At 47.5% G+C, this 24,155-nt stretch overlaps 1 protein-coding gene across 1 annotated transcript in view; it reads right to left on the bottom strand.

Annotated features, from left to right (window-relative positions):
* LOC141987560 (sodium- and chloride-dependent GABA transporter 1-like) overlaps window positions 1-24,155 on the bottom strand; it is a 31,623-nt gene that overhangs the window by 5,161 nt on the left and 2,307 nt on the right. Inside the window, exons 2-11 of the mRNA XM_074953041.1 lie at window positions 20,583-20,714; window positions 19,610-19,710; window positions 13,991-14,100; window positions 13,416-13,548; window positions 12,358-12,492; window positions 9,778-9,881; window positions 9,199-9,323; window positions 7,712-7,824; window positions 1,626-1,757; window positions 645-747 (exon numbers count right to left, since the gene is read on the bottom strand). Of these exons, the coding sequence (XP_074809142.1) occupies window positions 645-747; window positions 1,626-1,757; window positions 7,712-7,824; window positions 9,199-9,323; window positions 9,778-9,881; window positions 12,358-12,492; window positions 13,416-13,548; window positions 13,991-14,100; window positions 19,610-19,710; window positions 20,583-20,714 (1,188 nt within the window). The remainder of the gene's footprint in view (window positions 1-644; window positions 748-1,625; window positions 1,758-7,711; window positions 7,825-9,198; window positions 9,324-9,777; window positions 9,882-12,357; window positions 12,493-13,415; window positions 13,549-13,990; window positions 14,101-19,609; window positions 19,711-20,582; window positions 20,715-24,155) is intronic.

Here is a 24,155-nt window from a genome sequence, read left to right as displayed (position 1 = left end):
GAGCAGGCATTTAAGGTGAGCATGGAGAAGAGTAACGCTGACTCCCCAGATAAAAAGTAGAGGCCACAGACACAAACACTGGACTCTATCTTAATGGGAACCTGGATAATTTTATGACCACTAAAAACATCTACAGCTTCCCAAGCTAAGACAGTGATAGTAATCAACTAGCAAAGGTCTAGATCATAAGATAGACTAGGTCATAGATTGACCTTGGAGGGGTCAAGAAGGAATTCCCTGACACCCCAGCACTGCACAATTGGATGGGCAAGTTACTGAAGAGGGGGGATTCTGAAGCATCAGACATTGGACACTGCCAGGCTACCAGGGCAAATGGCTCAGCAGTCAGATTTGGCCTAACAAATTCTATATTCGTATCATGCCCTCAAGAAATCCAATTCTAGAGGCCTGTGCATATTTCCATTTGTATAGGAATCTCTGTGAACATGTGCTCAGCTGAGTGGCTGTCTGAGGAAGCAAGATGAAAAATCCCGGGGGTTTTCAAAAGCTTTCAGCTTTGGCCCAACACTATAGTCAGTTGTCCATCTCCCACTGACTTCAATGGCTAGTGTTGAGGGCTTTTGCAAATAGCACCTTCTGTGCCTGTAGATAAGAAGCAAAGGAACAAGGTGAGTTGCACTTACCATAACACCAGGAAATTGAGATGGTCTCAAAGAACACGAGGAAGAGAAGACACATGCCACTGGCTGAATAATAATCAAACAGCTTGAAGACATAAATGCCACCCTGAGGAGACAAAGCCAAAGGGAGGGGGCCTGGTTATAGAGTACAGCCTGGGTGGGGAGCTGAGGATTAATACGATCAATACTTTTATCTAATCATTCTGCCTGTGTGTGTTAATTTCCTTGGCCTATGGAAGCCAACAAAGATGCATCATTTTGTTATAATCAAATTCCTGCCATTTTAACAGACGTACTCTGGAATGTGGTCAAGGAGTGAGTGTTCAAGCCTGGCTGAGGGCAGGGAGACAAGCAGGACTCTCGTGTGGCTGCCTTCCCCCTCTAGTGTGAGGTGAAGCCACTTTGTAAAATGAATCCATTCTGTCCCTCCTGCTGCATTTCAGATGCCTCTGCAGACGTTCCATGTTCTGTGACTCATCCAGCACGAAGTCACAAAGTGGGAAATCCACACCCTGGCCTCCATGTCACCGAGCCGGGCCCTGAAGTCTGCACACAAAGCCTGAGCCTCACTGCCATACACCCAGTATACAGATCTCTGCATTAGGTCACTCACTAGGGCATGTAAACATGGAGCCTGGGCCTTAGTGTCACTGCCCCGGATCCCCACCAGACCTGCTCTCTTTTGATTTATCTCAATCTTCTGCTTAGAGAATGTGTCACCCTCCAGGACATAGGCCCATTCTCGAAGCAACAGGAGTCCCAGCTAGACTGACCACAAGGATGATGATAACTTACTGAGATTTAATGTGTAGACTGCAGCTTGCTGGATAGATGACAGTGCTGGGCAAAGCCCAGACCAACAGTGGCCCTAGTGTCTTTCACAGACAATGGCCCTTCCCCCAGGCTTCCTCTGCTGCTGTTATACAAAAAGGTGGATGGAAGAGCACCAGGAACAGGAGCTGGAGTGAGCACAGGGAGAGGTACCTGGGTGATGTTGGAGAATCCAACAATGTAGGAGATAAGACAGACCACAGCAATGAAGAGCTTCTTCCTGGCCCTCAGGAGATAGGGATACTCATCTAACAGGGCTGTGACAAACCCCTCCACAGTGCAGAACTGCAGGAGGAAAGACACACACAAACATATCACCACCCTCTGCATTCCCTTGAAACACTCCTCCTCCTCCTCCGACTCCCCCGGTGTGGTGCCACCTCCCTCCCCTCTGGAGAATGCACCACCTCTCAGCCTGGATTTGTGTTACTTCTTCTATCTCTGTGTCTGACTGACCACTGCTTCCCTGCTGCCTTCACCTCATTTCCAGCATGTAGTGACGGTGCTGAAGGACCACCATGCTGAAGCCTGGCGTCGGTGTGCGTGTCAAAATCTGTTTCTTTCACTTGACTGCAGGAGTTACCACAGGTAGCTGGATAATGATTGGTGTTGTGGAGAAGGAAAGGGGCTGGTGTGGAAGTGAAGGGGAGGGTGGCTGACAGGGAGGACTGGATATGCAAAGTAACAGGGGGAAGGTAGAGGGGAAAAGAGAAGGGCCTGGGTATGGGAGACCATCAAGTTGGGGTAGATATGGGTGTGGAAAGCTATGAGCAAGAGGGTAAATGGCAAGGGAACTGGAAGTCACTTCAGATTAAGAGTGGTGTACGGGAGGAGAGAGAAGTGGGCACAGGGAGTTACTGGAGCAGATATGCATGGGGGAAGTCCTAGGGAAGTTGTGTGAGGAGTAGTGGGGGGGGAGAGGAAGGCTGAAGCGGTAAATACCGATGGGATACACACCTCTCCACATCCTAACCAGACCACATGGAACACACAGGAAGAGATGGCCAAATTGTGCAATGCTGGTAGTGCAATCCGCACCTGGCTGGGGGCTAGGAAGCCCCCAGGTCTAATCCTGACACTGACCTGCTATGTGACCTTGAACAAGTCATTAAGGCTAAACGTTTCAAACCTGGGTGCCTAAAGTTAGACACCCAAATAGAACATTTAGGCACCTAAACAAAAATGGCCTGACTTATAGCCGTGCTGAGCTCCCGCGGCTCCCACTGATGTCTGCTGGAGTTGCGAGTGCTCCATACCTCTGAAGAGCAGGCCATTGCGGTGTTTCCTATTTGACATTGCTTAGGCTGCTGGTGTGCAGAGTCCACGGCCTATCGTGCTGACCAATAGTGTCTCACTGGTTCCTTTTACTCACCCCTCCCTGCCCATCTATCTGTCTGGCTCCATCTGTTCTCTCTTGCTGTATGTTCAGAGTATAAGATTTTTGGGGCAATGACAGTCTTTTGTTTTGTGTTTGTGCAGCACCTAGCACAATGGGATTCTGAGGTCCGTGACTGGGGCTCCCAGGCACTAGCATAATACAAATAATAAATAATAATTGTTATCACTCTGTGTACTTGCTTCCTTCCTTCTTTCTTTCTTTTTTCTCTTTACAGTGGCTTTTGTGCGTTTTCTGAAATGTTTCACTTTCCTCAGTATATTGTTGTCTCTTCATTATTCCTGTCACTTTTCTATAATAGGCGTCTGCCCCACACCCCAAACCTGAGTTGGTGATCCTGTTATTTCCCGTTTCCTATTTCCATTCCTGATTCTCCCCCACTCTTTTTTCCGCCCTTGCCGGGGTCTGGTCACTCCATCAATTGTGGGGCAGGAGACTCAGTAGAATATTGAGTCACTGACAGGCTGGCACCTCACAACAATTAGCAGACAAGAGAGTTTTCCCACAGTTCAAGGGGCTTGCGATCCCCACCACAGGATACAAAGAACTCCCACTGGCTTCAGGGAGAGCTCCTTGTATCATGCAGGAGAAGAAGACAGCCCAAAGGGAGTTTAACTGCAGAAAAACAGCTGTTCAGCAGATAGGCTTGTGAGTGGGTGTTTCTGCTGTGCAGGACTCTGATTCCATCAGCAAGAAATGCTCATGAATAACCTGTAAAAGATGGCATCACATGGGACACACGCGGGCTTGGAATCACAAGGCTCCACTCACTCCCCTGGTGGAGCAAACGCCTGACCTGGAAACTGGCAGTTAAAAGGAATCATTAGCACATTATGCAAGAGATGCAAGAGAACTAAACCTAGATCTAGATGCAAGAGGACTGAACCCACGAGTGAAAACGTGTGTGTGTGTCTGTGCGTATCAGCGTATGCCACTGCAGCTGTGAATAAGAATTTGCGATGTCCCTCATGGCACAAAGAGACAGGACGTAGCGGTAGTAAATACACAAAGGATTCTTTATTGAGGCTACTGGGCACAGACAGACCCTGTGATTCCCCTTGACTCTCCAACGCCCTGTGCTGCCTACCGTCACCAAAAGCGGTTCTCCTTAAGCCCAGGTGTGAGCAGGCTGAGTCCCGACTCTGTCCTCCCCAGAGCACACAGACCCGGAGTTAGGCCCGGATTCAGCCAAGTACTTAAACACATTCTTCGCTTTAAGCACATGCTCAAGGGCTTTGTTGAGCCGGGATGGACTTAAGCGCATGTTGAAAGTTAAAGATGTGCCTAAGTGCTTCACTGAAATGGCCCCGGAGGCTCAGTTTTGTAAAGGTATTTAGGGGTTGTGCCGCTTAGCACTGCAATGCCTGGCTGATTGAGGAGTCTAAATCCCCTTGAGAGCCGATAGGATTTAGGGTTCTAAGTGCCTAAACCCCTTTGGAAAATGAGATTTAGGCTCTTAAATCAGTTAGGTGTTTCAACACTGAGCACAGCAACACCTTACTGGCCAAACACCCCCCCACTTTCATGGGCTTTGGTTTTCTTGGCAGCTCAAACATGACCAGAACATAAACCTCAATCTTAGCTTCCCAGCTTGGGTGTCCCTCCAGGCCCAGCTCTGGCCTCTCTCCAGGGAACCACTCCCACCTCCCTTCTAGCCCCGCTGCAATAACGAGCTGCACCTGCGACAATGAGCCAGGAGAACTTCAGCAGCCCTCTGAAGGGTTCTAGCGCCTGTGAAGGGTGGGGTTTGACACAAGAGCCTTCCCACCTTGCTACACCTGGCCTGGACTAAGCCGTCATGGACTGGGCTGCTGACCGTCCTGCAGAAGATGTTCCTGTGCACAACCAACGCTTTCTGAGAACATGTGGGGCCTAATTTTCAAAAAAGGCAACCTGAAGTATTTGTGCAATTGCACGCTTGCATTTGTGTGCTCAGTTATAGCAACACATGCAAATCAGGAGCCTGTGTGTAGTAATGACTAGCCAGGCACCTACCTACCTACCTACTTGCATGCACAGTTGTTACTGCACATGCAAAAGTAGGCATATTTTTTGCAGGCATTGTGGGTTCCACGCTATGCCTGTAAATCATATCCTGAATGAGTAAATCTCCAGTATGCAGACAGAAACCCTCAACATCTATTTATCTGTTTTTCTAAATGCTTGTTTTGCTTTTGATGCCTCACACACCCCTTCCCCAGGCACTGGCAGCCCCCAAAGAGCTCCGTGCCCTGTGAGACTGACAGTCATATGGGACTCTAAGACTTTCATGTGATATTTGAGATGCAAAGGCATCAATAATGCCACACAGTGCTTAGGAGCCTTATTGTCATGTATTGAACTATTTACGAGAGCCGAGTGAATGATCCATAGAGAATAGTTCTTTCAGTGAACTTAGCTACTTTGGGAACATTTACTCATTATTTGAGATTGTTTGCCAAATAATATCAGCAATAAGTCCTGGTCTGAGCTGTTCAGTGGGAGCATTCAGCATGTGAAACTCCAGCTGGGTTGATTAGATTTGATTGGACACAAGGTGTGACAGTTTGGGGAATATGTCCATGTCTATTTATGAATTTCATGTGGTTTTATGAAAGCTATCTGTTATTGCAACCAGTTTTTGTACATCAGATCAGTAATTGTAGATCAGATCATCCATTTTTCAGCATTTTGTAGCAGAGAGGCTATGTAGGGGTGAGGGGAGGGAGGGAGGAAGGAAGATGTGACGGAGCAATCAAGGGCCATCAACACTGAGCAAATTTCCCTTGCTCAAACAATACGGTTTCTGCCAGCAGGGCCTTTGGCTTTGAATGGACTGTCTTCACAGAAATCTGTCTGGGGAGAGGGGGAGCTGGAATCCCACCACTCCCCCCATCTAATCTAGTCTTTTTGACAAGGTAGCTGCTTTCTAAGCCAAGGAAGCCATTTCATCGCCAGGAACAGAAGGCAAGCTGGAGTGAGTGGAGGAAGGAAGGATTTTACCTCCCCTAAGGCCTTGAACCAAACCCAGAACTCACAAACAAAACTTTATTGTGCTTTTTAAGATTAAGGGGTGTGTGTTTATGTTTAAGAAATCCCTTTGTTAAGCCTGTGTTTCCTTGTTTTACTGACACATTGCCCTAAAGGGGTTAACTAGAAACCAGAGCTCCCACCACCAGGTGGGCTCTTCAGGGAACTTCTCTAAGTCTTGGTCTACACTTAAAATTTCGATCAACATAGCTACAGTGCTCAGGGGTGTGAAAAATCCACACCTCTGAGCACCATAGCTAAGCCAACCGAACCCCAAATGTAGACACGACAAGGTTGACAGAAGAATTCTTTCATCAACCTAACTACTGCTGCTCAGAGAGGTGGATTACCTACAGCAACAGAAAAACCCGTTCCATCGCTGTAGGAAGCATCTGCTCTCTGGCTATTATGTCACTACCTGGACCCAGGAGCTAGGAAGCATGTAGGATTCAGCAATCCGATCCCATCACAACAGGCTGGTGTCCCTCCAGAGAGTGGGACTAGATCAGGCCATGGCACAAGGTTTCCTATAACTTGTGGGCTTTCTCCTGCACTGCCCCATATGCACAGAATGCCCTCCCAGAATTAACTGGGAAGGGCACTACCATCTTCCCCTTCCAAGCCCACTGCTTCTGTAAGCCTTTCAAGGAATCAGCCAGTGTCTGGTGGGTTGGCTGTGTCACTCAGAAATAGCTGGTATTTCCTTTGATAAAGTAAGCCGACTTGCCTGTGTCTGTACTATACCCGGTACAATAGGGCCAGGAGCTACTGTAGTACAAAGACATCCTGGTGCCTGTGTTCTCTGACTCTGAGTGGTATCTCTTGGAATCAGGTGTCCCAGGCGAATACTCACAATTACTATTGCCTTCTATAAATATTCTCTAGTATTTGCCTAAAATTTCCCTTGTACGTGAAGATCTGCCCAAAATAGAGGATCTCATTGTTGAGTGTGAGAAATCACCCTATACAGGACCTACGTTCCCTGTAAGCAGTCCCCCAGCAGGCTATTAAGTACCACGCAGTTCAGGTATCCCTCCCACGACTGTCGTGTGCTCCCCCTGCCCTGGAGCTGCTCCCAGGAGCCTTCCGCTTGCTGTGCAGAGTGGGGAGGGGAAGGGGAAAAAGGCGGGGCAGCGTGCTGATGTCAGGGTGTCCCCCTGCCCCTGTACACCATCTCCACAGAGCCGGGGGGGGGGGGGAGACACAGAACAAGGCTCAGGATGGAGAGGGTATGCTGGCAGCTGCTGCTGTGTCTGAACTTGCTGATCTACTTAAAAGGGTAGCATACTTAAAGGGGCAATATGCTCCTCTGTCTCTCTCTCTCTCTCTCTCAAACACACACACACACACACACACACACACACACACACACACATTATATTGTTGTGTCACACACATACACTCTGTCTTTCACACTCACCTCCCAACACATACTTGTTGTTGTTGTTACTTCTTGATACTTCTTTCAAAGTGTGTTATTTTAGTGTTTTGACTAAAAAATTTCATAATTTTTATTTCTCTCTTATGCTTAAATTTAATTCTTTGAGTAGTGAGTTCTAAAATGCTTAACCTGTCCTGGCTGGAGTAATTATCCCTGTGGTAACTTTTTTAAAATATATATTATATCTAGATTTTTGGTTTCTTCTGGTGGCGCACATCTGCACATTACCTCGATATGGTGCACATAACAAAATTCATTCTGCACAAGGATGGAAAAAATTAGAGGGAATACTGTACAGGACTGACAGAGGAGGACAGACAACTATCATCCGGGGTGGTTCTTATCTAACCACAGCTTTGCTTCTTACCCACTTTCCCCGGTGTGTTGTCTCACCTGGCTGTCGAGGCCTAACATCATTAACATGGAGAAGAAGAGAATCGACCAGAGAGGGGACATGGGCAGCTGTGTGACAACCTGTGGGTAGGCAAGGAAAGCCAGTCCTGGACCTACCAGAATGAAAACATATTGAATAATTTACCTTTCTGAAGAGCTTTAACAATGAGGCATGTCAGAGCTCAGTATGACTATTAAACCGAGAGATGGCAACAGCAAAAACTTGCCAATATTTTAATATGGGCTCCAAGAAAATCTGCCCCCTTTGTCTGTGCTGCACAAAGGAGGGGTGAGGGACTTGACAATCCATTCATCTCTTCCTCCATTTAAACAACAATGCCATTTTGTTACCATCATCAGTGATGCAGGAACAGACTGGGGGATCAAATGTTTTCCTGGAAATGCGTATACTTTGTTACTGACATATACACTGAGAATGAGAGTTGATCAGACATTTTCCAACAGGATTTTTTCGGTCCCAAAATGCCATTTCATCAAAATTGAAACTTTCTGGGGGAACATGTCAATTGCAAAGAAATTTAGTCTGGGGGAAAAAATTGAAAAAAACCCACCTCTTTGATAAGGTTGAAAATGGAATTCAGAACAAAAATGTCAGAATTTCCCACAAAAAGGAAACGTTGAGCTTCAGCCAGCTCTCGTGAGAATACTGATCGTATCAGAGCTTAGCTACTCCGTGGGAAAGCTCTAACAAAGGGCTATGCCCATAAAGAGCCTCCTTAAGTGCACCAGTCCTGAACAATAGACAATCTAGGTGTAGAACAACAACAAACCTCAGAATTTCCTGTGTTGGGAACCTGAGTGGAAAGAGCACCTGAGTCTATCAGGAATAAGCTTCCCAGATTCCTCTGGGACCCAGGCCATTCCTCACATCTGTTCAGCTTGGCAAAGAATTTGCCAAATGGCTCGTTCCCAGTCTCCTGAGCCATCCAGTCCTACAACTCTGTACCATCTCAGGAAATTGAATTACACACTTGCGCCCCAGTCGGGAAAGCTCAGTGAGAACCATGCTGATTGACAAAATGCTATTCACTATTATTACATTCTGAAAATTTGGAACCTGTTTTCTTTTTGGAGGTCATTTTCACTCACTTCATGGGCCAGATCGTCTGTCGTGAAAACTGGCATTGCTGTCTTGAAGGCAGTGGGGCTCTGGTCTTGTAAGTTTAATCGACTTAGTTGTGCATGATGTATAAAAATTCTCCTCCAAAACTGGCCTTATTCTCCTCTCATTTACACCACTGTAACTCCATTGAGCTTCAATGGAATTACAAAGGGTACGAGTTTGCAGTGTTGTTAGGGTAGGGGGAGAAACAGAGGCTAGAGAGGTGAAGTGACTTGTCCAAAGTGACATAATAGATCAGTAACAGAGTTGGAAATAAAACATATCTTTCCTGACCTCCATGCCAGGGGCCCACCCACTGGATCACACTTCCAGTCTGAACACTACACATGCAATGTCTGCTTACCTGAAGATGCCAGCTCAGCGACTGACTTCTTGGTAATGTGACCCATGAAGCCAACAATGGAGAAAATGACAAATCCTGCAAATATGCTGGTGGTGGAATTTATACAGCAGACAATGATTGAGTCTCTGGAAAAGCAAACACAGATGTGAGAAAACCTTCTGCATTTCTGGTCCAGTCAGCTAATCAGAACAGGATTAGACTTAGGGGATGAGGTGAGGGTGAAAATGAGGCCTGAGGAGGCAAGATACCATGCTGTGGACAGATGACAGTGAGAGGTGAAGGTCAGAAGTGGGGTGAGTAACTTGGTGATGTCCTTGGTGATGTGGCCAGAAGACATTCAGATATGAAGACCGGTGGTGAGGCCTGGGTTGCATGCTGGTGAATTACAGACCGTACAGCATCAGGTACTATGGCCCAGATTGTGAACCCCTTACACTGGTGAGTAGTTACTCACAGGAGTAGTCTCGGTGACTGCAATGGGAATACCCCTGTGACTAAACGCTTACCAATGTCACACAGGGGTTCACAGTTTGCCTCTGTGTGTCTTTCTGGTTGTAGAGGTATTTGAAGAATACTGACTTGTATACATTGTTATGGAAGGAGTTATAGCTTCCCAGGGCAATCAGAGATCCCAACCCCAGTCCATAGGAGAAAAAGATCTGTGTGGCTGCATCCATCCAGACCTGCAAAGGAAGAACAGGCTGGGACTCAGTATTCCATAGCACTGTCAGGCACATTCTGCATAATCCAGTCTGTCCACCTAGCTCTCTAGATCTTCTTTGAACAATATTTTATCGTGTCTAAAGCATGTAGCAGGAGAAGTGTGGCAGGTAGGACAGTCGAAATATTGATTTTGATGAAGCTTTAGGTAAGAGACTACACTGACATACTCCAGAGATGAACGTCAATGTCCCTATCAAGAGGCCTACGACTCCCTTCGGGATGTGCAGTATCGACTCCTATGCTGTTTAGCTAGGACAGAAGAGCCTGCTGCAGTGAGACTCCCAGGTTGCTTGCACAGCTCCTGCAGCAGCTAGCAGGAATAAAAATCAGTGCTGGAGATGGGCCCTAATTAGCATGTTCCCACCCCATCTCGCTCTTAGCACTAAACTCTGATCTAAACTCTGCAACTAAATCCCAATCTAATCTCTGCAACGCAGGCTCTGCTCTTGTCTGTCACTACTGAGGAGAGACCCTCAAATGATTTTAAATTTGGGTTCCTTTCACATAAACACCTACAAAGTTGGCTGCTTATCCAAACTAGCCAGAGCTTCTGGGGCCAGCAAGGCAGGACTGGAAATCTCACGAGAACAGGCCTTCACACTTGATTTCCACTACTTCCCACTCCCAGAAATGCCAGGAGAACAGCTCTTCTCCCCCTATTTTAGCACTTCCAGAGTCAGCCTGAACTCAGAAGCACAGAGACAGGTGGAGATGAACAGTAATGGAAGAAAACTGTTAAGGGCCAGATTGTGCTTTAAGACACTAGCCTGTGTTGTATGGGGGTGGGGGTCCCAAGTGGAGCTCAGGGAGACATGTTACCTCATGGAAGTATAACCTACACACCTCCTGGCACTGAGACCACTTAGAAAGAGAGAGATTAATGTGTTTGCTCGACAGCCTTAGGTAAGAGTCAGTTGGGTTTTAGCAGATGCAGTAAAGGCTCATGCACTAAGCTCCAGAGGCCCCAGGTTCGATCCTGCCCACCAGGATCTGTAGGTGTTACAGAAGCATAATGCCTCTTGTACTCGGGGGAATGCACCTCCATATGGGAAGAAGAAACGAGCACACCCCTCCAAAGCAAGCCAGCAATACAGGTTAGGGGAGGAGGTGGGGGGGACAGCCTTTGCTTCTCCTTGCTCTTTTTGGGGTTGCTAATGTCCCAGAGGGTTCTAGCAGAGAGCAGTCTCTGTGCTTGGGAGATGCACAGTAATAATACCTAGCTCTCATATAGCACTTTTCATCAGCCACAAGAAAGGGAGATCTCCTTGTGCCTTCCCCAACTTGCAAACACATCAAGAGCCAGCTGCAACCTGGCTCTAAATGAACATCCCAGAATCCTTACAATACTTTGGTTCAGGTTTTGGTTCCAGAAATGGGCACAGACTCGGGGGGTGGGGCTGAGACTGTGTCTTATTATTCTGAACCATTTTCTCCACCTCACAATGCAAGGGGAAGGGAAGGGGTCTGCGGAACATCTGTACTTAGAGCAGGAGTGTCAACACTTGCATTTTATCACAAGTCTCACCATAGCTGGTGTGTCTTCTTAAAGCCCCAGCTCCTGAAGTCAGCGGATTACATGGGAATCTCAGCTTTCACTGTTTAGAAGTTGTAGTTTCTAGCCTGCATAGTTGCAGAGAAAAGCTGGAAAATGTGGCCCCTGTGTAACTTAAAGGCCCCAAACCCAGGGGGCTAATAAAAAGAACACAGAAGGTGGTTTTTTATATATTTATGGCATGATGTTTAAACCAATCTTGTAATTTTTCTGAGGGGAGCCTTATTCATGGGTTGGCAATACTGTTACAGTGCAGTGGTTCCTACAAAGAGGGATCAGTGGGAGCTCTACACAAACAGGACTATTCAGTTGTCACCACTTGTGCATGGCCAGCGACCTCACAGACCTCGAAGGAGTTGTTACTCTATAACAGAGAGAAACTTGCCTTCTCAAGCATCTCTACTTCACTGGGCTTCCCACTGAGTAAGGCAAACAGTATATGGCTATCACTTGCCATTTAAACACTTCCACCTAAAATAACAGCTATGTCTGATGCTGAACTCGTACCTACATCTAGCATTGCAGGTATGGGTAATATAGGGTTCCATTGTCTCCTCTACCTGGGACTGCACTATCCAAATAGCTACCCCTAGAATAATCAGTGGAATGGAGCATCCGCACGTTGGAGGGTCACGTCTGCAGTCGGTGTAAATCAGCATCGCTCCTTTGATAATACTACAGGATTTCAATGGAGCCCCGCTGATCTACACCAGTTGTGGATCTGGCCCAGTTTTGTCTCTGACAGTGAAGACTCTGGCAACTGGGATTCTAAGACTCTAAGATGGGGAGGGTTTTTTTTTTGTTATTAGAGAAACTTAAAATGTTCAAAGTGCCAAGGAACTTGAATACAGCAGTGCAAAAGCTTTAAACATTGCGGGACCCACCTCAGACTTAGAGAGTTTGCTGAAATCTGGTGTGATGTAAAAGAGAATTCCCTCCTTGGCTCCCGGTAGAGTGACTCCACGGAAGAAAAGAATAATTAACATGAAGTAAGGGTAGGTGGCTGAGAAATACACCACCTGAGAGAGATAGAAAGGGAGACGTTAGTTGTGTAGTGAGGCACTCACAGTCAGAGCTACAGCAGTGACTTGATTCTCCTCGCTTCAGTGGGTTTACTCCTGATTTTCACTGATGTAAGTAAGAAGTGAACCGGGCTCTAAGGGCAGGTCTACACTACGGGGTTAAGTCGACCTAAGTGATGCAACTCCAGCTACGTGAATAACTGTTTTATTTAAATGATTCAAGTAATGCTAGTTTTCGTGAAGGTGCTTCCCCCATTTTTCTTAGGAGACTAATTCACAACCTAAGAAAGTTTACTGTGAAGAATTTTTTTTTGACATTCAGTCTAGATTACTCTTTTCTTAATGTCATGCCATCACTCCAAGTTACATCCTACATAATATATCCCAGGAGCACCATTTTACCAAACTACTCAATTTCTCAGATGTTTCTTTTTTATGGTGCTGGTCTGTAATGTTATACACTAGGAAATAGCAATATGTTTCTGTTTCGAGGGCCATCCTTAAAACCCAACGTATTAGGTGAAAAGAGACCAGTGATTCTGGATGCTCAATTTCTAATCCCCTAAAATGACCTGAATTTCAGACAGCGGGTGCTTAGGCCCCTTTAGGTGTTTCAAGTTGGGCTTTGAAAGTCCTTTTTTCAAAGCTTGGCTTAAATTGTTCCAGAAGTCTGAAAGTTCAGTACTCAGCCTGGAGATTCTACGGTTAAGAAGTATTCTCTATGATTAGAATTCCGCAACTCCTGCAATTTTTACCACTGTGAAAGGTAAAGAATTTAATGGCACACACTCCAGTTCCTCCTTGAAACACAGTAATCCCTAATTACAGGCACTCAAAATTGAATCTGGAGGACATTTCAACATGAGAGATGAGTACAGTAATAAAAGGCAACACTGTATCGCTTGATTATTACAAAGTACCTTTCCAGTCCACTCTACTCCTTTCCAGATGGAGAAATAGACCAGAACCCATGCTAAAGCGAGAGTGCCAGCTAGGGGCCAGCGGATGTTACCTGGCTCCCCCAGGCCACCAGAAATCTGGTGCATGTTCCTCCTGCAGACAAAAGACATGGAATTAGAAAAAAGTATAACTTACAGAGACTGAGAGATTCCAGACACAGACAGAAGGAACGAAGGATTAGGGTGAGCCCAGATGCGGGCAGAGGGCACAAAAGGTGGGTGTGAGCCCAAACATGAGCAAAAGGCAAGAAGGTCAGCAAGAATATGAGATATAGTGTGAGGGACTGATGGAAGAAGGATGGATGATGAGAGGTGTTTTGACCCTCCTTGCCCTGTCTGAATGTTTAACTGCACATGAACCGGACATTTAGCCCCCTCTGGAGGCAGAGAGCACCCATTCAGCATGGTCTGATGAACAACTTCATGTCTCCAACAGAGACTTTCAAAGCTACTCTCAAATGGATGAACAAGAACCCCCCATGAATTGATGAGATGGTCCCTGCAGTGGTGAAACCTGACTTAGGCTGGAGACGTACTCCCAGAACTCGGTCACAGCGCTGGTCAGGTTGGTGGTATCATTGAGGGAGTAGTTGGAAAAGCATCTCTCTGTGTTCCAGGCATTGCCACAGCTTTGCCACGGCAGATCCTAATGGGAAGAGGAAGGAGAGGATAAAATTAGGGAAGCATGGCTCATTTCTGTTCTCGAAATGCTCTCTTGCGTCAGTCACTTATCCCTGCGTCATTGCCCTGTTATGGTTGAAAACATATTTGTTTGTTAAGCTGCTCCCATCTCCATTTGAATTAAAAAGTCGCATTCTAACAACAGGATATTCTGTGGGTTGTGATGAGGGAATGTGAGGACTTTCTCGAGGGTAGGGGGTGTGCAGGGGGTGTGGAAGCATGAGGCGGGTTGGGGGGCAGGGTAGGAATGTAAGAATGTTCTGGGGGGCTGTGTAAACAGAAGGCCGGGTGGGTGGAGAAACTAGAATGTGAGGCCAGGTTGGCAGGGTAACTGTTGGAACAAGTTTCAGAGTAGCAGCCGTGTTAGTCTGTATTCACAAAAAGAAAAGGAGTACTTGTGGCACCTTAGAGACTAACCAATTTATTTGAGCATAAGCTTTCGTGAGCTACCGCTCACTTCACTGAATGCATCCGATGAAGTGAGCTGTAGCTCACGAAAGCTTATGCTCAAATAAATTGGTTAGTCTCTAAGGTGCCACAAGTACTCCTTTTTTTGTTGGAACATGAAGACATCTGAGGTGTGTGGGGGGAACATGGAAACACAGGGAGAGGTAGCTGAAGTCATGAGGGCATGGCAAAGAGGAGTTGCAGCAGTGCAAGGATGTACCAAGTAGAGGGTGGGACTGGGAAGCCATATTGGTGTGGGGAATGTGGGTGACGTAGGGAATATGAAAATGTATTGGGTGGTGGAAGGGACCTATAGAATATGAGGACTGCAGGGAGCATCAGGACATGCTGGGGGGATTGTGGGGAACATGTAGACATAGTGGGATGGGAGAGCTCGGGGATGTGATAGGGGAACTGTGGAGAACATGAGTGGAGATCCCAAGGGTCTTGCTGTAGAGGTTGGGGATCACAAGGACATTGGGAATATGAGGATGTGCTGGGCAGACAACTGTACGGAAAGAAGGACCATGCCAGAGCCCACCTGCAGCATGAGGGCGTGCTGGGGACCTGGGAGGAACATTAGGATGCACCTGAGGAACTGTGAGGAATGTGAATAGGCACTGTGATGTAGTGTAAGGAAGACAAAGATGTCCTGGGGGGGAATAGCCAGAAGCACCCGAGTGGGACTGTCGGGAATGCCAGGATGCACGGATGTCTGTGCATTGGGAACATGAGGGTGCACCAGTGGGGAGTGTAGAAGGAATGCCAGGGCATACCTGGGGAACTGTGAGAAATGTGAGGTCGTGCTTGGGAAGGCAAGGATGTGCTGGATAGACTGCAGACAATGTGAAGATGTAATGGAGAGGGCTCTGTAGGCATCTCAAAGATATGATGGAAGGAGAGCTGTTGGGCATATGACCCTGTGCCAATATAAGGCAAGGAACAGGTAAAATATTTATGCCTGATCACCACAAAAGATCAAAGTTTACATGAAAGATTAAACCTTATTTATAAACTTAATACTATTAAAACAATTTTACATCAATGGCTTCATAGTTCCTAGTGCAGCATATGGGCAGGTGTATGGTCCGGAATGTTTGTGATGCATCTGAATACTGGCACAAAACTTCTTGTAAAATTATCTTACTTTCAGAAGGAGGTTTTGCTCTATTGAAAAGTGATTTATTCACATTTTGCTCTACATGACTCCTGGATAAGGAACAGTAGGTTCACTGCAATTTAAAAAGAAGTATCTTTTTTGGAGATTGGATAAATACAGATATATTAAAATGAAATATGTGCACGCAGACACACACACACACACACACACTTTATCTTCTTGGTAGAATTAGTCGACGGAAATGGTGATTAGTTAGTGATTTTTGGTGCCCAGATGTTTGGGAACACATCTTGAGACACTTGAAAGGGGTCTGAATGTCAGAGGCCAGGAGCTCAGCAGCCAGACTTGCAAGTCACTTTCCGGAATATAAGACAAAGTATTCCTCGAAATACTATCAGGCTATGATTAGGGCAATACCAAATCCTTAATAAAATGACATTAATTACTTAAATATTTAAAATTGCTTGTCACTGATTAATAGCTATTAATTAAACCAGGCACTCTCATGTTGCTTTTCATCATTAGATCTCAAAAGTTCATTGGTTGAGGGATATCATATTTATAGTAACTGTAGCTTTTTGTTAGCCTCACCTGCAACTAATGGTTTGGTTTTATTGAACAAAAAATAAACATATGGCTTGAGTTTGAAATATTATTTGTACCTAGATTTATACCAGAGGTGTGCAAACTATGGCCCGCGGGCCACATCCAGCCCGCGGAACCGTCCTGCCCAGCCCCTGAGCTCCCGGCCGGGGAGGCTAGCCCCCAGCCCCTCCCCCGCTGTCCCCTCTCCCCCGCAGCCACACTGCTGTGCAGGCAGTGCGGCTTGCGCCCACCCACCTCCCAGGCTTTCCAATAAGCCTGTCCTGCTGCTCTGAGCGGCATAGTAAGGGCCGGGGGAAGGGAGGTGTTGGATAAGGGGCAGGAGGTCCTGGGGGGCAGTCAGGGAACAGGGGGCGGTTGGATGGGGCAGAGGTTTGGGGTGGTGGGCAGGGGCAGTCAGGGAACAGGGAGCAGGGGGGGTTGTATAGGGGGTGGAGTCCCGGGGGGGCAGTTAGGGGTGAGGGATCCTGGGAGGGGGCGGTCAGGGGACAAGGAGCAGGGGGGGTTAGATGGGTGGGGAGTTCTGAGGGGGACAGTCAGGGGGCAGGCAGTGGGAGGGGGCGGATGGGGGCAGGGGCCAGGCTGTTTGCAGAGGCACAGCCTTCCCTGCCCGGCCCTCCATACCTTTTCGCAACCCCGATGTGACCCTTGGGCCAAAAAGTTTGCCCAGCCCTGATTTATAAGATTAAAAAGCCAATTTGTGTAGCACTTGAAAAGTCAGGACTAAGGCCCCAATTCAGCAAAGCACTTCCATGTGTGCTCATGTCCCTCCCTGTTCAGCACAGCATTTAAACACCCACTTAGGTCCCATTACAAATAATGGCTGATTTAGCATGTGCTTTCCTGACTTGGTGCGTCAGGGCATGTCTACACTGCAATGAAAAACCCGCAGCACTGAGTCTCAGAGCCTGGGTCAGTTGAGCCAGGTTCATGACACTCAGGCTGTGCGGCTAAAAATAGCAGTGTAGATATTTGGGCTCGGGCTGGAACCTGGGCTCTGAGACCCCACAAGGTAGGAGGGTCTCAGGGCCCAAGCTCCAGCCTGCACCCAAACATCTACACTGCTATTTTATAGCCCCACAGCCAGAGCCTTGGGAGCCTGAGGCAGCTGACCATATTCATCCCTGGTCTAGTCACTTCAGTGGAGCGAACCCAGGGAGGAATATGTCTGGGCAGGACTGTGATTAAGGAGTTTCTGATGTGGCAGGGGTGGGGAATTGGGTGGTATTTATTTATTTATTTATTTATTGTCCCACTTTATCTTACTCTAGAGCTGCAAAATTCAGACAGGGATCTGATTTAATGCTCCCTTGATCCAAATTTTGGGGATGCTCCAGTCTGAGATGTTGATTCAGACCCATCTCCACTTAATATAAAGAAACTGATGGTATAGCTCTGATAACTGTGAGCTCCTTGAATCAAATCTCCGATCTTCTGCATTCAGGCACATAAACCATCGGCTGTACTGGTCACGTCTGCACTGCCTGGGTGCACAGGCAGCACTGACTGAACTCCCAGAGTCCCTGTCCCAAGGCGCAGTGGGCTCAGGAGGGAAGCTGGGACGCCTTCTCTGGGTGCACACTCTTCTTTTGTGGTTGTAAAGCAGGGGTGGGCAAATGTTTTGGTCCGAGGGCCACATCTAGGTGGGGAAATTCCATTCAGGGCCATGAATGTAGGGCTGGGGCAGGGGTTGGGGTGCAGGAGGGAGTGCGGGGTGTGGGAGGAGGCGTGGGGTGCAGGAGGGGGCTCAGGGCAGGGGGGTGGGGTGCAGAAAGGGTGTGGCAAGGGGCTAGGGGGATCAGCGCAGGGGGGTGGGGTGCAGGATGGGTTCAGAGTGCAGGCTTCGGCCCGGCGCTGCTGACCTTGATCAGCTCCGGGGTGGCAGCGGCACGCAGTGGGGCTAAGGCAGGTTCCCTGCCAGCCCTGGCCCCGTGCCAGGAAGTGACCAGCATGTCTGGCAGTGGCTTCTGGGGATAGGGCAGGCGGCTCCATCGTGCACTGCCCTCGCCTGTGGGTACCACCCCCAAAGCTCCCATTGGCCACGGTTCCCCGTTCCCAGCCAATGGGAGCTGTGGGAAGCGGTGCCTGCGGGTGAGGGCAGTTCTCAGAGCCCTCTGCCTGCCCCTTCCCCCAGGGGCTGCAGGGATGTGGTGCCGGCAGCTTCTGGGAGCGGCACGGGGCCAGGGCAGGCAGGGAGCCTGCCTTAGCCCAGCTGCGCCACGGTGCTGGCAATCCCATGGGCTGGATTAAAAGCTCTGATGGGCCGGATCTGGCCCGCGGGCCATAGTTTGCCCTCCTGTGTTGTAAAGTCTTGTTCAGGAATATGTAGGGGATCTACCTGGACCACAACAACTGACACTTGTACAATTTGCTAGTGTGGGGTTAAGAGAGAACAACAAGTACTGCAGGTGTTCAGAAGGCACTGGAGACTACACACACACGGTTTGGGAGTGCTAAACAGTAAGAACATTTTGACAAATGGCTTCACAGATGCTGGAAAACATAATCAAATAAAAACTGAAGCTGGACTGAACTATGGTACATGTACAACATTTTAGCAGGCGTGTCTAAACGAAATAGAACCCCACAGGACCCATGGAATTAGATATCTTTATGTCTATGGATTGGTAAGGGAGCTCTGCTCTGCCATTAGATTGATAAGAATGGTTCAGTTGTGAAGAAATGTACTTCAGACTCGAGGCTCCATTCTGACCTCGTATACACTGGCACAAGGTCCCGATTCAGGAAAACACCCCGTTGCAGTCAATGGGACTGAAGCCTATGCTAGAAGTCATTTGCTTAAATGCTGTCCTACTTAGGGGATAGATGTAAGCACATGCTTAAGTGCTTTTCCACTGGAATCAATGAAGCGGGAGCAGTGTAAATGGGGTCTAATTAGGCTCACAACCAAGCCCATGGTAATGAGACAATCTCATGAAGAAGCCATTTTTGAAACACATCGCTATTACCGTGACTGGCGCTCTCTGACTATGATAGACAGAAAGGAGAATGTGAAAGGCTGTGGGGCAGAGGGTCAGATTTTTAAGATTTATAAAGGGAGCATAACCGCTAAAAGAAAAATATCAGCACACAATAATGCAGAACAGTTGATGTCATAGGATGTGTCAGCAACGGATCCAGCAGCAACATTAAGCGAGCCTTTGCACAATCTGTAAGCTGTATGTTGTATATTTCATGGCACAGACAGCAAGTAACATGTTAAACTCCACATTTTATGAGAGAAACAGGAACTGCAAAAATTACACTGAGCCAATTAAGGTTTATAGAAATGGCTGAAACTCACCGCAGTGAAAGAGTTGAAGAGATAGTACAGTGCCCAGGCAATGATGACAATGTAATAGATATTCAGCCAGAACGAGAGAACCACAGCAGCCAGGCCCACTCCTAGGAGAGAAGAAACAGAGCATGTTCAACACAAGCCACCCAAAGTCTATGGAGTTGTATTGAGCAGATGGATACAAGCCTCCTGTGCTGAAGTGGGGATGGCAAGCTGAGAAGTGACAGCACAGAGGAGAGACGAAGGTTTGTACACCTAGGAAAAGTGAATCATCTCACAGAGATCAGTAAGTGACAGTGCACCGTGCCTCAAGTTCACTGATCAGCCAGTGAAGGCTTGTTCGGATGTCATGCCTCTCTCCCATGTTTCAAAGACTGACTGGTGGTGTCTTTCAGTATCCTGCTAGCAGAACTGTATGTGTGGAGCTCTATGAAAACCAAAGAGGGGGAACCAGCTGTGTCTCTGCCTGCTCCGGTAGTTGAATTAGTCTCCCAATAAAAACACTTATTATTCTAATTCACCACTAGTCTCCCATATGTTGTTACTGCAAACACAACAGGTTTACGCCAAACTGGTAGACAGCCAACCTTTTAGTGTACAGTAAACAGGGTTCTGCTGGTACAGAGCAGCACAGTCCTCCCCGCCAACTTACTGCATCTCGTTTTAAGTACAATCCTGGTGTGCCAGGTGGCTCCATTCAGTCGTTTGCCTCCATCAAGGCAGTGTTGTCTACCTGAGCGTTTTGTCACTATCAAAGGTCATTCAAACAGAGGGCTGGAGTGTTATTGATGCCTAGACACCATGGTGAAGGGGACCCTACAAATACCATAGATCAGATATAACAGTCTCCAGAGACTCACCACCCATTCCCCAAGGGCTTATGTCCCAGTCCCTGAGGTTTTGCTTCCCATTTCAGTAAATGGTTTCAGCTCTAAAGCTAGATATAGGGCATCAACATCATGGACTTACAGTACAGTACCTTTGAACATAGGCGCTAATTTCCAGACCCCCAATCCGCCAACAGAGGTATACTGGCCAAGAGCTGTCTCCAGCAGGAAGAGAGGAATCCCAGCAAACACCAGTGTCAGAAAATAGGGAATCAAGAAGGCCCCTGGAAGAACAAACAGCTGTGAGCAGCAGGTTCTGCAAGGTCTCATCACCACAAGACTTTTTGGGGCCCTGGCCACCTCTTCTCTACAAGAAATGTAAAGCTCAGCTCATAGTTACTGCACAAATCCCTGGGCTCACGTTGCAGTCCCAATGCTCTGTTCCAGCTCCAGTTCTCAAGCTAAGATGCCACCCCCAGCTTTGATCCCTCTGTTTGATGGTGGACAAGGGTGTTCCGTGGTGGCTGTTAAATTACTATTTGGACTGTATCTTTCTCTATCACTTCTTCCTTCTCACATCCCCATCACCCTCTACCCCAGCACCCATGTGCCAATCTGACTTATCAGTCTAGATATTTATACCACTCTCATCAACGTGATATCTGAGACCAAGGCAAGAAAACAAACAGGAACTGGTAGTTCATGGGCGATTTGTTCTCTCTCTCTCCCAACCAGGCCAACAGCAGACAGGAGTCTTTGGCATGAGCCATTAGTTTATTTGTTAGCTATTGTTTTGTTGTTGTAGAAAGCTAGGGCAAACCAGCTGGGTCTTACAGCGGGACCCGCCGGCAGTGAGATTTGAGGTCAGTCAGATTTCTCGAGGAAGGCAGTTCTGCAGGCATGGGGTGGCTGTTGAGAAAGCTCAGACTCCAGCTTTCGCAGGTCTAACACAGGTTGTAGAGAGGTCCATTGCCCTTAGGATGGATGCTGTCACAGAGGGTCCTAATTGTGTAGAGAGCAGTGGTTGCTCAGCTACCTCAGACCCAACCCCCGAGCTCTGAAGATTTGCACCATGACTTTGAACGGGCACTCTGTTTAGTGAGGAGGGAGTGACATGACTGGGGCACTGCAGTGATACACTCCTCCCTCCCAGGGTCACTTAGCAGAGGGCTGCTGCATTCTGGATTAGCTGGGGTTTTTTTCTCACAGAATTTGCATCTTCAGTCTCAGGTATAGGGGTTTGCAATAGTCAAGCCTGGACATCCTGAAATCATGGATCATTGTGGCTGGGTCCATCCCTGACAGTATTGGGCTCCATCAAACCACTAGGGATGGCCCTGCAAAGACACATCACATCAGTTAGGACTGCTGACTAAGTGGGTAAACAGCTGAGGCCCAACGGGAGCTGAGAAACAGCTGAGCACCATAGTGGGAAGTTGGCTTCAAGTCCCTTTACATGGGTCTAGGGCAGTGACTCAGGAACATAAGTTGGCAGCAGGTGGCAGGGGGACACGGTCAGTGTGCTGTGGGCAAGCAGCTTGACGGCTGTGAGCTTGAACTTCCAGCTGGCAAAAAGCGCCGGCTTTCATATTCAACAACATCTTGACTTAAAAAAAAATTATCCAGCACTGTCATAGAAACGTGTCAATCAGCACCCCTACAGCATTCTAGCTAGCAATGGATGCCCGCATGCTAGAAATCAGAGTCAAGCCTTCAAAGAACTTTGGGAAAGGTCAGATCCAATCTCTGAGGCTATTAGTATTTATTCATATTGTAGTAGATCCTAGACATGCACAAAACAGTAATCGGGGCCCTGTCGGGCTAGGTGCTATACACACAGGTAACAACAAGTGGTCCCTGCCCTACAGGGCTTCCATTCCTCTCTCTGTGATGGGCTGACCTAGACCAGCAGATACAAACACCCCTTGAATTGGGGGGAAATTCAAATTCAGACCTAAGGCTTGATCTGAGCCCCACAGCTCTAGCCTTTCTCTAATTACATAGCCACTCCGGTGGGGCCACCAGCTGAGGAAGGACTTTATAATCAGGCGCTTATGACACAGGCAGGCCATTTGTCTAGTTTTCAGCCAGACCACCCAGTTTTTGTATGGTTTGTTTCCTGATATAAAATTGGTATCACTCACAGAAGACACCATTGTGCAGAGTGTGCTGCTCCGCCCCTGCAGTGTGTGAGGTCACACAGGCTGGGGCAGGATCACCCAGGGAGGGGTGGAGACAAACAAGACGATGTCCTGTATTCTGGGGATGCATCATTGGCCACCCTATTATAACATTCTGAGAGGAAAATTACACCTTGGGCTGAAATGGTTTGGAGAAATGTTGGTAAAATTCAGCGTGCTCATTTTTAGTTCTGAGCGCAAAACCAAATGGATGGGACTCAGGAGATCTAGGTTCCGTTCCAGTGTGATCTGGGGCAAGTCAGTCTCTGGGGGATGAAAATAATCTTTCCTTACTCCCTTGCCTTATTTGCCTTCTCTATTTAGATTTAGCTGTTTGGAACAGGGACCGGGTTTGTTCTGCACCTGCTACAATGCAGCCCCAATCTTAGTTGGAGCCTCTAGGCACTAATGTGATACAAACAAATACTACTAATAATTAGTAAATAAAATGGCCACCACTGCCCACTGATTAATTACCAGGATATAAAAGCACCAATATGTTTTTGCTTGTAGCCTCAATCAAGGTCAAATGCCAGTCTTTAGCAGGTAAAGAAACATTCACTATCAGCTATGCACAGTCTAAATTTCTCATCAGACAATTTTGAGGACCTACTGAGCGACATTCAGCGCTAAGGGTATTTCTACCTGGGATGAATCTCACCCTCACTATATCCCTGATTAGAATCCAGATTAAATCAACTGGGGATAGATCCGATATGACAGCAGTAAGTGAAACGACAATATTGTCATTCCGTTCAATTTGCCCGTGCGTAATGGAAGCAGCCCACACAACTTTGCTTTCAACACTGCACGTGCGGATATATCATTGGAGTTCCACCCACTGTCTGCTCAGCAGTGAAGGTGCCTCAGCCTAGGCGGGGGAGGCGTTGCCTACCCGGTTCTGAGTCAGATGCTGACTGATCCTTCCTCTCTGCTTTAAATTGGCTTCGAACAGAGCTTTGGGTGTCCCTTTGCCTGCTTATTTGCAGACGTCAGCAGCCTCCACTGCTGCTCATTGTTGCAGGCTGCAGAAAAGGCTGCTTGTTGGTAGCCAGACCGGAAGGGGACCAAAGGAGTGACTGATATAGATGGCAATGAACAGCCGGCATGGACCAGCAGCATGGGGTATGCAGGCACAGCGCACGACTTTACATTTCCTGAGAGCAACGTTTCTTATGGCAACTGGCAAATTTGCTAGGCTCATCCAGCATTTTCTGAACATCCTGCTGGATTGCTCTGTGTCCCTGCCCCTACTGTGTTAGAGATCATATAGTGCTGGATTTGTAACACTAACAGCAGCACTTGGCACTTCCCTCCTTGGGGCTCAGCATGTTTTGCAGAGAGGAATTATTTTAGCTTCATATCACCCCTGAGGTCTATATTATCACCTCCAAATTATTTATGAAGAAACAGCCATGCTGAGGTGCCGTGAGTTGTCTGAGATCATGCACCCACAGCGTGCTGAGCCAGCAATAAAAACTACCTCTCCTGTCTCTCGGTACTTCACCATAAAACCGTTATTCCTTATGAATTGACATAAGAAAA

This window comes from Natator depressus, chromosome 1 (assembly GCF_965152275.1).
Source record: "Natator depressus isolate rNatDep1 chromosome 1, rNatDep2.hap1, whole genome shotgun sequence".
NCBI classification, from domain to species: Eukaryota; Metazoa; Chordata; order Testudines; family Cheloniidae; genus Natator; species Natator depressus.
The sequence above is the reverse complement of the archived record's forward strand: the minus strand, read 5'-3'. Positions and strand labels throughout refer to the sequence as shown.